Genomic DNA, 17,009 nt, shown 5'->3' with positions numbered 1-17,009 from the left:
ATCCACTGCAGAAAGACAAGGTCAAGAGGGTAGATTTCAAGGAGGAATTTTAAAAAATGGCTCTACCAAGCACCATTAGCCATAAAATATTGATGCCGCCATAATAAGCATATTAGATCTCTCTCACTAGAGTACAGTGAGCTTATATCCCAATGAACTGAAAATAAAATCCAAGAACATAGTTTCCCCACTATCATCTAGCAGGTCACAGTCGCACTCTCTACTTTTCAGGGTTGGAAAGAAATTTCTGGTCTATTTCTCAGAGCACAGACTCAGAGCGCATGGTTTGCTGCGAACTTACTCTAGAAAAGCAAGCCATTCCGTGCTGCAGTCAAGGACTAGCTGCTCCCGGAGCTGATTCAGACGTCTGTAGTTTTCTACAATAAAAGGAGGGTGAAAGCGGCTCACAGCTTTTGTGCTACAAGAAGAAAAAAAAAAAGAAACAACAAATAGGAAATCAAGGTTATAAGAATCAGTGCTGCATCATGTCAGAAGATTAAAGCAGTGATTATTCACGGATGAGCCTTGAAAATAAACAGCTGTAAACAGAGAGCATTCTTTAATTATGGTCCTGAGCTTGACTCTAATAGGACTCGGTTCAGGAAGCTTTTAAAACAGTATTAAAATCACAAAAAATGACACAGAGATGAAGCTTACTTCACTGGCAAAGGCTTTTTATTCTTTCTGTTATGCTAAATAAAAATGCTTGCTTAAAAACAGCGGAAGTAAATGCAATTAAAAAAGATGTTGAGAAAGAAAAGTGGACACATTGGTGGAGGTCATATTACTCTTGAGATTTTATACTTTTCTGTTCAGTATAATTTAGTACAAAGATAAAACATGATGCCATCACAAAGAAGGTCAGTGCATGAATTCAGAATGTAAAAAGACAGTTCTTCAGGCCTAGTGGTGGCCCTGGATGAGAAGAACTCCCACAAGCTCCCCTAGGCTTCAACGTAAACTGTCCTCTCCAACAAGAAGGGGTAGATGGTATTTGGGAGTCAGAGATGCTAGGCCAGGCCATGCACCAGCGGTGATGTCTTCTCCAAATGGAATGGACTTTGTATGGACTATGTTACAGCAAGGGCTGTAAGAGTGCCCCCATCACAGGCACAGCTGAGTTCAGTGTTTAGCAGAGTATCTTTATGGGGATCCAAGGCGTGAGTGCTGCTTCTGTGGACAGCTATCAAAGGGAAGTAGGGCTTAGAAGAGCTCTTCAAGGCCATGTGTACCCCAGTCTTCGCTCCCCAAGTCCTACATCATGCTGCCATAGTTACCTTTAACTTAGCTATTGGATACTCAAAGTCTAACCGATGATGCTCTAATCTAACCTTGTATCAAGACTCTGGCAGTCAGATTAAATGGTACAAGTCCTCACCAAAAACGCCTTATTTACACATCAGAATTCTATTACTGCATGTTTAGAAGATGTTGGCGTTGATTTTTTGCCTTGCTTGTTGTTCCTCGATTACATGTTCTAGAGTTCTAGGCAAACGTTTTACTGCAGCTCTTTCTTCAAAAGTCATTTAGTGAGACACCTTAGCTGCTGTTCTACACAGCAATATGGGTATTAGTAATGTCTTTTTATAAAGTGCATTTTCATTCCTTCTCTGTACTATAGGACAAAAGTCAATACAGGAAAGGATGCTCCAAGGATGGAAAACATCCTCTAAGTCAACACTATTCACATCAAGAAACCCATGCTTGTGCTTAAAGTAGCTGTTGCCATGGCAATGGATAATGGTTACATTATTTAACTAACATGAGAAACCACCAGTCATTTTGTCAGCATGTCAAAATTTCCCTCATCCTTAACATACGAATTCCTTCATTCCACCACCAGTCAGAAGTCTCTCTAGTATTACCTTGGACAAATGTTAGTATTTCCCTGCCCAGTCACACGGATGTAGGAAGAGCAGTAAGACGTAAGCAGCACTCTACAGTCAAAAGTACACACTTCTGAACGGGTCCCTCCAAGGGACGGATGCCAACCAAGGACAAAATGTGCTTCTCTAATATAGTTTTCATTCACATTAATCATGTCATGACATAAGTTACAAAAAGAAGTAACTATTTTAACGACGTGCCAACGAAAACACTGAGAATACAGAACCACAAAGCTCAGTGAGGTAGAAAATGAGATTTCAGCTTCTTAGAAGAAATGTCAGGTACAGCATTCATCAAAAAGCCCAAACCACCACATTCATCTTCCAGCTGCTGTATTATAAATACAGTCTTCAAAATATTGTTAAGTGAATGACAAAAACAGCTGAAGACAATCGTCTCTTTGGTTCCAACTCATAAGAAAATCAAGGGAGGAAAAGTACTCTTGCTTCGAGCATGTGGCTGGCACTGGCCTAGAATCTCAGATACACGTGTCATATTCACACTTGAGCTTTAAAAAAATGCCTTAAACTTACCTTCCAACCTTCACCCAATCAGCTGGGATGCAAGATACGGCTGAGTTCTTTATTTCAATCATAAACTAAAATAAATGCAAATGAACAATGAGATATTTAAATGGGCAGCCACCCACGGCTTCTTGGAAACAGCGTATGACAATTTAATAAACATTATTCTACGCACGCAAAATAAATCCAGTATTATTCTTGGGAGAGTTTGGGTGTTTTCTAATAACCTCTTTCGTTCATTACTATCCACGTATCTTAAGAATTCTGTTACTCAGTAAGATTAAATTTGATAAAAGTGTGTGGGGGTGCATGGCTCGTGTGCCCATACTTACAACTATGGCCGGAGGAGGACGTTGGTTGGGTGTTCTGCCCTATCACACTTCCTGTCCTATTTCCCTGAGACAGGGTCTCTCACTGAGCCTGACATTCTTCATTTCAGCTAGACTGACTGGCCAGCACACCTCAGGGATCCTGCTGTCTGCTCCCCTGTCACATGTTTGGAGCAGAATGGGCTTGCTGTCTGGTACACAACTGAAGGCAGTGGTTGTCCTTCCTGCAAGAGGTCATCAACTGCCAATCATTTAGTAAGGAGGGTTGGGACCTTATGAACCACACCTACATCCATCACGGGCTGCTGACAGCCCAGAAGATAGCACATCTGTTCTTTCCATATAGCTTTCATGTGCTTTCCCCTCCTCCTTCTGCAACGTTCCCTGAGCCTCCAGTAAGACTACCTTCATATATCCAACTGTGCTCTGTCAGCAAACTTCTCTGACATGATCCAGAAGCGAAGGAATTCAACTTCTACCACACCTCATCTGAAGCACTATTCAGAGGTGTGTCCTTTCAGTGTGCTCAAACCTTTGTATATACACACACAACCACCTGGGGCTTCTTCAGTTACACTTTCAAAAACCTATACTATAAACAATAAGAACTATCGCCTCTTGGATTAATTATCCCGTGATAGTTTCGTGAAGTTTTTCATTTGTCTGTTATATGATGTGTAAACTTTGCATTTGTCGTGTCTTTGATTCATTTCTACACTAAAAGAAATGCTGTAGGTTTTACAGTAATGGTTAGTATTTATTAATTTCCATGCCAAGCAAAATTCTGAAACTAAGAATACCTTCATATATAGAAATTGATTAATACAATTTCAAATCTCCCATACTAAAGTCTGTTAAGAAGTAACAGCCTAACAATGTTCCTATAGTTATAAGAAGTTAACTGGAAACAAGCCAAAATTTAGATATATTATTGATGGGAAAATAAAATTACTAACTAAATAATTCTTCAGCTCAAAAACGCACTGTGAAGGCACACTGGCATTTTATGAAACAATTCTGAGAGAGCTATGCCAAGTGAAATATCAAATTTCAAGGCTACAGGAAGAAAAGCTCCCAGCCCATGGGAGTTGGTGAAGGATGGTGAACATTTTGAAAAGCCCATAAAAGCAAGGTGTACCCTGAGAATCACTGTGCAGCTATCAAAGGTCCACTCTAGGGACCAGCAGCATTACCATGCACAGCCAATCACAGCCATGGAGAATAGGAGGTGCAGCAGGAACCTGGAAAGCCCCCTGGACCTCCCGCTGGCTAGCGTGTGGTTCATCTGTCCTCGGGTTTCAGTCTAAGTTTCTCAGCACAGCTGCACACTGTGCTCTGCTGCAGCAGCCTTAGCAGAGGAGCTGTCCTTCCCAGTTATCTCCTTTTCCAAACATCCTAAGAACGAGCAGGCAGGCCCTTTGTTTATGAGTCTTACTGCTAAAGAAAAACCACTGGAAAAAAATAACGTGTGTTCTAGAAAGTTCTGCAAGTTCTCACAGCAATGCCCTGCTCTGCATCCCCAACCCCACCTCCCAGAAGTAGCACAAGAATTCTGCCTTCAGTCTAGGACTTTCTCATATTACCCTCCCAGGACCTACTTCTGTCTGGGTTAAATATCAGCCAGTGTCATTCAAACTATGTTACACCAGCCTAGGCTAGCATCACTGCCAGAGTTGCTGAAAATCTTCTTCCCACCCTTTGCTTGTTTTATCTTGTTTTTAGATAGATGTGTCTTCATTAAAGTTCCAGTTGCTGTGATGAAACACCATGACCCAAAAGCAAGCTGGAAAGGAAAGGGTTTATTTGGCTTACACTTCTACATTTCCCTTCTTCACTGAAGGAAGTCAGGACAGGAACTCAAACAGGGCAGGATCCTGGAGGTAGGAGGAGCTGATTCAGAGTTCATGGGGGGTCGGGGTTGCTGCTTACTGGTTTGCTTCTCCTAACTTGCTCAATCTGCTTTCTTATAGAACTAGGACCACTAGTCAGAGAAGGTACCACTCACAATGGGCTGGGACCTCCCCCATTGATCACTAGTTGAGAAAATGCCTGCCCTTTTTGGGATGCTTGGGGTTTTTCCCCTTTGGACCTATGGTGATTTGAAAGAAAATGAGCCCCAAGGCCAGTGGCACTATAAGGTGTGGCCTTGTTGGAGGAAGTGTGTCACTATGGGGGCGGGCTTTGAGGTCTCTTTTGCAGGCTTCCCTCAGTGTGACAGACAGTCGACTTCTTGTTGCCTGTAAGATGTAACATCACATCTCAGCTCCAGCATCACATTTGCCTGCATGCAGCCATGTTCCCCGCCATGATGACAATGGACTGAACTTCTGAAACTGTAAGTGAGCCACCCCAATTAAATGTTTTACTTTATGAGACTTGCTGTGGTCATGGTGTCTCTTCACAGCAATAGAAACCCAACTAAGACAGGACACATATAAAACACTTATTTGGATGAGCTATACGCTGTGAATGAACAATTTTTTCCTAAAGATTATTCTCGGTATTTTTTCCCTTTCCATTAAGAATAATAATATTAGTGCTGCCTCAAATCTAAATATCATCCCACATCCCTATTGGCTCAGGTTAAGAGATAGTTCATTGCTGTCATAAAATACGACCACCATCGTGGTAAGTTATGTAAAGTTACATAATATCTTCTTTCATAACTTTCCTGCAGACCAATACTAAAGCAAGCAGCATATAATGAGGCTTAGTGTGCTAATGAGTATATAAAACCCAGGAGCAGAGGTGAAAAAGAATGTTGTCAAAACACTGGCTTAGCAGCCTGGAACATTTATTTGTCCATTCTCAGTAACACGATTCATATTCTGTGCGGTCTGGGTCAACAAGCTTCCTATTTTTTTTTAGTTATTACAAGGGCCATGTATACAGACATATATAGAAACAGGAGGGTATAAAATCACATTGAAAAGTAGTTTTTCTCCCTACTCATGAATAACACTAGTAAACAATGGCATGATGAAAAGGTGTGTTCATGTATTTCATGTGTAAGTTCCTCCCAATATTCTTATGACACAGGAGTCATGTGACATGGAACTGGTCAAACTGGCACACAGACTCAGCTTTCCCACCATAACACCTGCAAGCCACTCCTACTATACATTGTTAGCAATTGTATTAGAACAATTGTGACTACTTGGATTTCACCAGTGAACCAAATAGTGGTATTAGATTACATGTAATTTACCAAACTCATAATCAAATGGTGGAAATAAGAGATACAATTAAATATTTAAGGTCTGTTTAAATACTCAAAAATATTTGTGCAGATCTCTGAGTGAAACAGGCTTTGTGAAACATCTGCTGGCTATAACATCCTGGGAACTCTAGTCAGAAGATGGACAGGCTAACTCCGTCAGTGGTTACTAAGTGTGCACGGTCTTGAGCAATCTGATAAGCACACCATTGTTCACTTTACTTTCTTATTTCAAATAACTATACAACTGACAATCTTTCACTAAAATACACAAAGCAATGCAAATATTAAGACATGTGATTTGGAAATGCTGTAGCTAGGGGGAGTCATTATGGGGCTAGCAAAAAACCTGGCACTAGAGAAATTCCCAGGAATCCACAAGGATGACCCAAGCTAAGACTCTAAACAACAGAGGAGAGGGTGCTCGAACAGGCTTTGCCCTGTAGTCAGATTGGTGAATATCTTAAATGTCACCATAGAACCTTCATCCAGCAACTGATGGAAACGGGCAGAGACCAGCTACAGAGCACTGGGCTGAGCCCCCAAAATTCAGTTGAAGAGTGGGGGGAGTAAGAATATGAGCAAAGAGGTCAAGACCATGATGAGGACACCCACTGAAATAGTTTACCTGAGCTAATGGGAGCTCACCAACTCTGGCCAGACAAGGAAAGAACCAGCACAGGACCAAGCTAAACCCTCTGAATGTGGGTGACAGTTGTATGCCTGGGGCAGACTGAGGGCCCACCAGCAGTGGCACCAGGATTTGTCCCTGTTGCTTGTATTGGCTTTTTGGAATTCATTCTCTTTGGGTGGATAGTTTGCTCAGCCTGAATATAGTGGGGAGGGCCTTGGTCCTTCCTAGGAGCAATGTGCCTTACCCTCTCTGGGGAGGTGGAGAGAATGGGAGGAGGGGAAGGAGTGGGAACTGGAATTGGTATGTAAAATAAAAAAAGATAGTTATATATATAAAAATGTTGTAACCAGGCTGTTCAGGCAGGCTTCCTGTGGCAGAGCTTTCTCTCCACAAGAAAAAAAAAATCTATTTTTTAAATCTTAAATAGAATGTTCACCCTGAAGAAATTATTCCCAAGTTTATTAAATTAATATTTTAGCAAAGTAAAATGTCTGAAATTCCTTTAATGAGGATCTTCACGGTAACATAAACAGACATAGTGAGGAATGAGCCTCAAGGTACAGAGCAGGCTTGAAAGCATTTCTCTCTGAACAGTTCTCGTTCAGATATTAATACCAACTTTAAAGACAAGTATACGTCCTTGGGCTGGAGAGATTGCCCAAGGCAGTTAAGAGCACTGGCTGTTCTTTAAGAGGATCCAGGTTCAAGTCCCAGCACCCACAAGGCCCAGACTCACTACTGTCTGTAACTCCAGTTCCAAGGGATCTTACACCCTCATACAGGCAAACTAGTGTACATGAAATAAAGAAATCATTTTTAAAAAGACAAGTAGACATCCTCACCTATATTGCAAAGAGCAATGAGATCTATGCATGGCTACATTAATGTGCATTTCCACTCTAAATAAGACTGGGAGGAGTGCTGCCAGTTAACCCTGTGAGATTCAATCAATATATGTGATCTATTCGGCACCATTTCCTCTGTGAGGCAGAGGCCAAGACCAAGACTAACTCCTCTGCCCGGGACCTAGACCCTGTTAATAGTAACTAAGATCTTCTGTAATGTATCTTCAACAGTAATGGGGTACATGTAACACCACATTGCTTGAATTTATTTAAAGATTAATAAAACATTATTATGATTTCTTGTCAAAATAGGTTATTATGGCATATTTCCAAGGGAAAAGACAGAAGGTTTTTAATAAGATATTTACAACTGTCAGGTTCAAAGCCTTTTCCCTCCTCCTTTTTCCCCAATGATAGGGCTTGTGGCATTGTCCTAAACAGATGGACTCTGGTCAGGTAAACAAGCCTAAAGGTTTCTGTTTCCTGAAAAGCTGACCTCTTAAGGTGGTTTCTGTTCACCAAAAACCGCCCTTAATCCTCCAGGAACCTCCCTTAACCTTCCCCCAAACATCACCTACTTCCACAAGGCACAAAGTTCCGGATCAGCTTAGGCAGCCTGTATCAGCTCAGACCCCCACCCCACTGACTGTCATATAAAATCTGCTTGCTTTTCCACCACCTTGCCCTTCTCTGACCTTGACAGTTTGAATAGCAATAAATCTTTCTGCGCATGCATGGGTCTAGTTCGGTAGTTTTTCTGCGCCGCTGCTTATAACAACCTATCCACAGATTTTACTTATATTTATTATGAAAGAGCTTTTCTACTCCAGGCAAACTGCTATGAAATGAAAATGCTTGACATTACCTCTTGTCCTGATACAGTCACATATTGTAAAGAAGGAAGTTTTAGTATTTTTCGTAATTCTTGTAAATGCATTTGGATACTCTGAGTAACTTCTTGAATTTCATCTTTCCTCTTTTTTATTAAAGGGAAGTCAGAGAGGTCTTTGAATAATTCAGTTTTATCCCCAACTCTAAAATATGAAAAATGCAGATACGTATATTGAAGCATGTTAATTAGACCAGTTATCAATTTTGTAGCATGATTAAATACCAACAGCCTGGAACTCAGGAAAATGTGGTTCTAATTCCAGCTCTGCCACTGAATATTTACGGGGACATTCCTTAACTTCCGAGGACTGACAAATCATTTTTATTTTAATTGTATTTTAATTGTATGGTGAAACCAACAAAGAAAACTATGGCATCATTTGCCTAATAACAACAAAGGTGAACTCAGCTTCCTGTGAGACACAGCATAAAACTACACCCTTAAGAGGACACAGATTCTAAATAAAAAGGACAATTGCCCCTGGGTATCTAGAAAATGGGGACAAGGGCCATTTAATGGCACCTGCTTTGGAGTTAATCAACGGCTACTACCAGGCTTTAGGAGAACTTCATCCTCTATCAACTGATACCCCAGGAAGTACTTCCTTGGTCCTAGATTGTGAACTGCCTAAGTTTAGACAATTATAAATGTTTCCAATTACATAAGTACTCAAGCAACTTCCCACACCAAGTAGCAGATACACTGGTTGATGGTTGCTAGGGGAAGGAAGTGGGAATCCACACTTACTTGGCGGCCTGTTCATTCAGAATCTTTAAGTAATGTTCCACTGGACTGAGGAGCTCAGGGGTTTCTAAGATGAGCGTTTGCAGTAAGTCTGACCGCACGTGGGAATTCACAGCAGGCATCAATGCTTGAAGCTCTGACTTCAGGTGACTCAGGCTTTTGACAATCAAGAAGAACTCTTGCGTAGAGCACTGGAAACAAATATTTTTTAATTGAAACAACATAAAGAGCTGGATGTGGTGACTCCCACCAGTGATCCCAACATTTAGGAGACTGGGTTTAAAAAAAAAAAAAAAAAAGATCTGCTGTAAGCCAGGGTGCAGTGCAGAAACACTGAAACGGCCATGCTGCACTCCATTTTAATTTGGCCCTTTTAGTTGGTTTACTGAGGCCAGGTGGCCAGGTCTGACATTGAAGCACTGATTGTTCTTAAGGAGAGAACCAGACCACCAGAGGCACTGGAGAAGAGGGGAGAGCAGCTTTGCCAAAAAAGGGAGTTTGGGTTTTATTGGGTAGTTTTAGTTGGGCAAGAAAGCAGTAAGGAAAAAGGAACTGTTGCAGGCAAAAGGGACTGTGGGGGTAAGCAAAATTGTATAAGGGGTGGGGGAGGCTTGGCTGTTAGGACAGCAGGAGGCTATAGTCACGCTGTTCTGCTGGGATAAGGGGCCAGCAGACTTCTGAGAAGTTCAGAACATCCATACAGCTTCCATTTGCAGGAGGGGCTGGGTCCCACACAGGTCATCCATTTTGGTGTCCTAAGTGACTCCATCTTTGGGCCAGGCTAACAGTTGTGAACCCCCAAGTTTGATAACAATAAAACAAACAAACTAAAACTGCAAGGCAGTATTTGTCATTTGTTCAAATGTCGAAGATCTGCTTGATAATAACACGTCACACAAGATGTAAAAGAGCCAGCCTTCTCTACTAGCAGTAGGAGCAACCTTCTTGAAGAGTCTAGAGGTCTTTGTCCTCACAGCTATTAACAAGGTTCTCAGAATATGAAGAAATGCCCTCGGAAAGCCAGGCTTCTAGGATAAACCTCTTAATAGGAAAGATACTAGTTTCTTTCTCCTGAAATACACAGAAGACAGATCATTTGTGAAGTACTTGCCACAGTCAGTATTAAGCCTGTTTTGCAAAAAAGTAGGAATAGAGGAGGTCAATTTCATAACCAAACCAAAGAAAAAAAGTTAAAAATTTCACCTGTATTAGATCTTGGACGTATGTGGGTACGAGAAAAAGTAAACCAAAGAAAAAAGTTAATAAAGATACATATCTTTTGGTTAAGGCAATTATGCTTCAAAGAACAGGCCACAGCACAAGACATATCACTGGAAGAAGCAGAGCCTAGGTCCATGTGTGACCTGTGGCTCGGGCTCAGTCCAGCCTGGCTAGAAAACTATTCACATACAAGACTGTACAAAACTGTTCTCAACATTGGTGAAACATCTTTATCCTTAAATGTATGTACCAACTTTAACATCTAATATGGGTTCCTGTGACACAGTTTTCTAAGATTTGACTTTGAACTTTTGATATAAAAAGAAATAATTTATTTTATTCCACATTAAGCCCTCTTGGAATCTTCCATCACTTTTACTGTAAAAGCACCTCCATGTGAAAATTCTACAACCACAGGTCCTAGGCTGCCCCACAGAATGGGCAAGATCTGGACCCAGGATGTCACTCAGCACTGGTGCGAACGGCAGCAGCCTGGAGTAACACAGCAAGAAGAGAAAACTAAATGAAAGGGCCATGGATAACCCCGAGCAACCACTGCTTAAAAACAAACCAACTAAACTAACAAATGGCATGCACTGACGGTGTGATCAAGAGCCAGCTAAGAAAACTGTGGTGCGGAACATTCAGACTTTCTAAAGTTGGTTTGTCACCACTTTGTCCTTCGCCTTTGAAACCAATCTTGAGCCTCACTCCAGTGAAACACAAGAGCAGCACCAAGGAAGAGCTTCCAAGGGAGTCACGCGTTCTAGTAAAACACAGTCAGAAATCTCAGAACACAAGCCATCCTTGCACTGCATATGGATTGCTTCTCAAATGAATATGATTGTAACTTCTCTAGAGCTTGGAAACTTGAAGGGAAACATAAAGCTTATGAAAGGTAAACCAAAGTGAAGTTTAAAGACAGGCAGCAAGGCAGCCTAGAAATCACCACAGCTTAGCAGGATGTCGCCACCTCCTGCCATGGGTACTTTGACCTTGCTTTTTTGATTAACAGCTCAAACAAAATCAAAGGCGGAGGGGGGGAGAATCTCTGACATCTGTCAAAAAAATCCTTCCAAACAGTGAAGGCAAAATGCCTGGAGATCAGCTGACTGGGGAAGGGTAATAGCACTGGCTGCCAGGGATGGGGCCAAGGATACAAATAACACATGGTTTTGTACCTCTCTGCAGCACCAAAGAGAGTTTTCCAACATCAACATGGCATCTATTGCTGCCAGCTAAACAGCGGCACAGCACCCAATACTGCAGTTGACTCCACTGAGCATCATCAACTCAGGATTCGCTTCCCCAGGATCTGCATGACCAAATCCAGTTTGTAGTTTGTTTCTAATTTAACTGAAGTGCAGGGAACAATTACATAAGTCCTCCGGAGTGCCACAAATATCCTCAGAGGCAGTACTTATCATTCTGGCACTATTTCCCAATGAAGACAAGTCTTAAAAAGTAAACATTAATGAAAATTGGTCAAACTAAACTTGGGGAATATAAAAATTTGTTATACCATGAATTAAGCAGGCAATTTATATTTGACTAAAAGTAAAATATAAATAAAGTTTGAGTATGAAGAGTCAACCAGAAAAAAAAAATTGCAATGGCAGTTGAGAAAACTGCATCAAAAGGACACAACAACTAAAAGAGTCAAGGATGCTGGATGTAAACACAAATTCTGTCATGTTAGTAAGCCACTAGCCTTCTGTGGCGGCCTGAATGAAAATGACTCCCGCAGGCTCATAGGGAGGGGCACTATTAGGAGGTGTGGCCTTGTTGGAGTAGGTGTGTCACTGGAGGCGGGTACTGACCTTTCAGATGTTCAATCCAGGCCCAGTGTTGCTTTCAGATCCAGATGCAGACCTCCCAGCTACTTTCCAGCACCATGGCTGCCTGTGTGCCACTCTACTTTTTGCTATGATAACAATGGACTACACCTCTGAAATGTAAGGAAGCTGTGGTCACAGCAATAAACCCCTAACTAAGACAGCCTCTTTTAACAAGCACTGCATTATACAACAGTATGCGGTCGTAGCATGACTACACAGTGCAGTAAGAAAGTGATATCACACCCCTGTCCTCTCAAGGCTCAGGTCATTCCAGAGCAGGAGCAGAAGACTGTAGGAGCCAGAGGTGGCGGTGACTGCACTGAAACAATGCTTTCCAGACACACAGGACACTTGTACAGATGAACTCATTGAAGGGATAATGGCCCAAAAAGCTAAGGTGAGTTAAGCAACACAGGACAAGAATGTTGACTCGCTACTGACATCTGCAGGCTGCTAGCATCCAGGAAGATACTAAGATACTGTTAAAGAAGAACTAAACAGTGGGCGGTGGGGTGGCCCACACCTTTAATTCCAGTAGGCAGGCAGGAGGCAGAGGCACGTTGATTTCTGTGAATTTGAGGTCAACCTGGTCTATAAGAGCTAGTTCCAGAACAGCTAGGACTGTAACAGAGAAACCCTGTGGGGAAAAAAAAAAAAAAGAGGAGGAAGAATGAAACAATGTAGCCTCCTCCTAATACGAGAAGCACCAATACTACCTGCAGCCTCTAGGCTCAGGAAAGTCCTGACACGGGAGCACATAGGGTAGTGTGGTCTCCTAAAACTAAGGAATCCCCAACACCGTCCCCGAAGAGGTACATCCATCCTTCTGATAAGGCCACTCCAACCTCTGTTGGTAATTACAGCTGGGAGATTGCAAGAGAATGGAACTGTAGTTGAAACTTTAACCCAAGAACTCCCTCTACCCATAAAGCCCCAAACGCCCTGCTTCACAAGTACATGCATGGTCCCTGTTCCCTCAGAGGGACTGTTAACTCACCCCCCCCCCAACCCTTGGACTCAGCCTCCAACTCCCTCAGCATCCCCTGGGAAACCTCCAGCCCCTCCAACCACAGAATACAAGAGATAGAAGAGAGAATCTCAGACATTGAAAACAAGATAGAAAAAAATGGATACCTCAGTCAAAGAAAACTTAAAGTTTAAAGAAATCCAGGCACAAAATACCCAGGAAATCTGAGACACGATAAAAAAAAAAAACAAATCTATGAATAATAGGAATAGAGGAAGGAGAAGAAGCGCAGGTCAAAAACACAAAATATATTTTCAGTAAAATTACAGAACAAAATTTCCCTAGCCTAAACAAGAAGGTATCTATCAATATACAGCAAACATACAGAACAGGAAATATACTGGACCAGAATATAAAGTCTTTTGGCATATAATATTCAAAACACTAAACATATAGAAAAAAGAAAGAATATTAAAAGCTTCAAGGGGAAAATATCAAATAACAAATAAAGGCAAACATATTAGACTAACACCTGACTTCTCAACGGGGACTCTAAAGTCAGAAGGGCTTAGGCAGATGTTCTGCAAACTCTAAGATATCACAGATGCTCATCAAGACGACTATAATCAGCAAAACTTTCAATCACAATAAAGAAAGACATTACAAGATAAAACCAAATTTAAGCAGTATTTATCTACAAATCCATCCCTACAGAAGGAAAACTTCAAACTAAAGAAAACATAAAGAATGAATGATATAAAACCAGCAAATCAAATGGGGGTACAACACCACAGCAACAAAATAATAGGAATCAACAAACTTTGCTTATTGATAATTTTCAACATCAATGATCTCAATTCCCCAAATAAAAAGAAAAAGACTAGCAGAAAGGATTCTATAACAGGATCCATCTTTCTGCTGCATCCAAGAAACACATCTTAACATTAGACATGACCTTAGCATAAAAGAATGAAAAAAAGATATTCCAAGCAAACGGACCTAGAAAGCAAGGTGATGTCGTTGTTTTAATATATGACAAAATAGACTTCAAGCCAAAACTAATCATAGCAATAGGGAAGGATACTGCATACTCATCAAAGGAAAGATCCATATAAAGATATTGGAATTCTTAACATCTATGCACCAAATATAAGGGCACCCAAGTTTATTAAAAAACACTACTACAAGTTAAATCATATGTTGATCCCCCCACACCATGATAATGGATGACTTCAACTCCCCATTCTCACTAAAGGACAGGTTGCAAGACAAAAACTAAACAGAGACATGCTAGAGTTAACTAATGCCATAATTCAAATTGGCCTAACAGATATTTACAGAACATTCCATGCAAACACAAAAGAATATAGCTTCTGGTACACAAAATAAGTCTCAACAAATACAAGGATTGAAATAACACCCTGCACCCTACCTGGTCACCATGGATTAAAGCTGGATATCAACAAAAACAGAAATAACAGAAAGCTTGCAAACCCATGGAAACAAACAAATAACAACAATGAAAAGAAATCAATAAAACAAAGAGTTGGTTCTTTGCGAAAACAGTAAGATTGACACACCCTTAGCACATTTTTAACTAAAGGTGGATAGAGAAGGTAAAAATTTAAAAAATTAGAGATGCAAAGGGGATATAACAACAGACACTAAGGAAATCCAGATAATAAGGGCACACTTTAAAAACCAGTACTCCACCAAATTAGAAAATCTAAGACAACTGAGAAATTTTCTCAATATATACCACTTACCAAAGTTAAACCAATATTAGAGAAGCAATTTAAACAGACCTATATTCCCTAGTGAATATTAGGGTCATTAAGTATCCCAATCAAAAAAAGAAAGAAAGAAAGAAAGAAAGAAAGAAAGAAAGAAAGAAAGAAAGAAAGAAAGAAAGAAAGAAAGAAAAAAGCCCATGATCAGATGGTTTTCAAGGAAGAGTTAAGACCAATATGCCTCAAAGTATTCCACCGAATAGAAACAGAGAGAACATTTATTTTATGAGACCAGAGTCACTCTAATACCCAAACCATATAAAGACTGGACAAAGTGAATTAGACAAACTTCCCTTCCAAACATAAGGATACATTCATAGTCAATACTAAATACAATACTTGCAGACCAAACCTAAAAACATATCAAAAAGATCATCCACATTAAGCAGATTTCATCCCAGAAATGCAGGAATGGTTCAGAATATGAAAATAATCCACCGTATAAATAAACTTAAAGAAAAATACCACATGACCTTATTATTAAATGTCAAAAAAGTCTTTGACAAAACCCAACACCCCTTCATGATCAAAGTCCTGGAGACATGAGGGATTCAAGGGTCATATCTCAATGTGATAAAGGCTATTTACACCAGGGCCACAGCAAACATCAACCTAAAGAATAGAAACGTAACAGCATCTCTATTAAAATCAGGCACAAGACAAAGTTGTCCACTCTCTCCATATCTAATCAATATAGTACTTGAGGCTTCAGCTAGAGCAACAAGACAACTGAAGGAGAACAAAGAAATATGTATTGGAAAAGAAGTAGTCAAAGTATCTTTATTTACAGATGACAGGATACATAAGTGACCCTAAAAATTCCAAGGAACTCCTACAGCTGATAAACACCTTCAGCAAAGTGGATAGATACAAGATTAACTTAAAAAAAAATCAGCAGCCCTCTGCTGTAGTTTGAGTGTAATTGTCCCCCATAATCTCATAGGGAGTGGCCCTATTAGGAGGTGTGGCTTTGTTGGAGAGGGTATGGCTATGTTGGAGGAAGGGTTTCAATTGTGGGGGTGGGTTTTGAGGTTTCCTATGCTCAGGATACTGCCCAGTGTCTCAGTCAACTTCTTGTTGCCTAGAAGATGTAGGATTCTCAGATGCTTCTCCAGTACCATGTCTGCCTGCATGCTGCCATGCTCACCGCCATGATAATAGACTGAACCTCTGAACTGTAAGTGAGTCACCTCCATTAAATGTTTTTCTTTATAAGAGTTGTTGTGGTCTGGTGTCTCTTCACAGCAATAGAAACCCTTCCTACATACAAATGAAAAATGGACTGAGAAAGAAATCAGACAAACAAGATAAAATATCTTGGAGGGAAACTAACCACACAAGGGAAAAAAACCTTCTGTATGATGAAAACTTTAAGACAGTGAAGAAACAAATTGAAGAAAAAAAATCAGAAAATGGAAAATTCTCCCGTGCTCATGGATTAGTAGATTTAATACAGTAAAAATGGCTATTCTACCAAAAATAATCTACACATTCAATGCAATCCCCATCAAAATTCCAACATAATTCTTCACAGGACTTGAAAGGTCAATTTATAGCTTCTTCTGGAAACACACACACACACACACACACACACACGAACAGAGTAGCTAAAACAATCCTGGATATTAAAGGACCTCCTGGAGGAGTCACAACCTCACTCTCAAATTGTACAACAGAACTGTAGTAGTAAAAGGAGCATGGTATTGGCACAAAAATAAACATGTTGATCAATGAAATAGAAATGATTGGTCAGATTAAGTTCACACACCTATGGATACCTGTTTTTGATAAAGAAATCAGAAATAAACATTGGAAAAAAGTATCTCAAACAACTGGCATTGGTCAAACTGAATGTCTGCATGTAGAATGCAAATAGAATCTTACTTATTATCCTGCACAAAACTCAAGTCCAAATGGATCAAAGATCTCAACATAAGGCCACAGAGACTGAACCTGAGAGAAGAGAAAGTGGAGAATAGCCTTGAACTAACTGGCACAGGAAAAGGCTTTCTGAACAGAACACCATTGCACAGGCACCAAATCAACAATTAATGAATGAAACCTCATGAAACTGAAAAATTTTTGTAAGACAAAGGACATTTTCATGCAAAGTGTCAGCTT

General features: G+C 40.5%; 1 protein-coding gene across 2 annotated transcripts in view; it reads right to left on the bottom strand.

The window, feature by feature from the left end:
* Nucleotides 1-17,009, bottom strand: part of Msh3 (mutS homolog 3) — a 144,269-nt gene that overhangs the window by 45,314 nt on the left and 81,946 nt on the right. For both annotated transcript variants that reach the window (XM_050153768.1, XM_050153769.1), the window contains exons 14-17: nt 9,076-9,263; nt 8,302-8,470; nt 2,421-2,485; nt 302-418 (exon numbers count right to left, since the gene is read on the bottom strand). In XM_050153768.1, the coding sequence (XP_050009725.1) occupies nt 302-418; nt 2,421-2,485; nt 8,302-8,470; nt 9,076-9,263 (539 nt within the window). The remainder of the gene's footprint in view (nt 1-301; nt 419-2,420; nt 2,486-8,301; nt 8,471-9,075; nt 9,264-17,009) is intronic.

This window comes from Alexandromys fortis, unplaced genomic scaffold (genome assembly GCF_014885135.2).
Source record: "Alexandromys fortis isolate MF-2015 unplaced genomic scaffold, M_Fortis_MF-2015_v1.1 scaffold_79, whole genome shotgun sequence".
NCBI lineage: Eukaryota > Metazoa > Chordata > Mammalia > Rodentia > Cricetidae > Alexandromys > Alexandromys fortis.
This window is presented reverse-complemented; position numbering and strand designations above follow the sequence as displayed.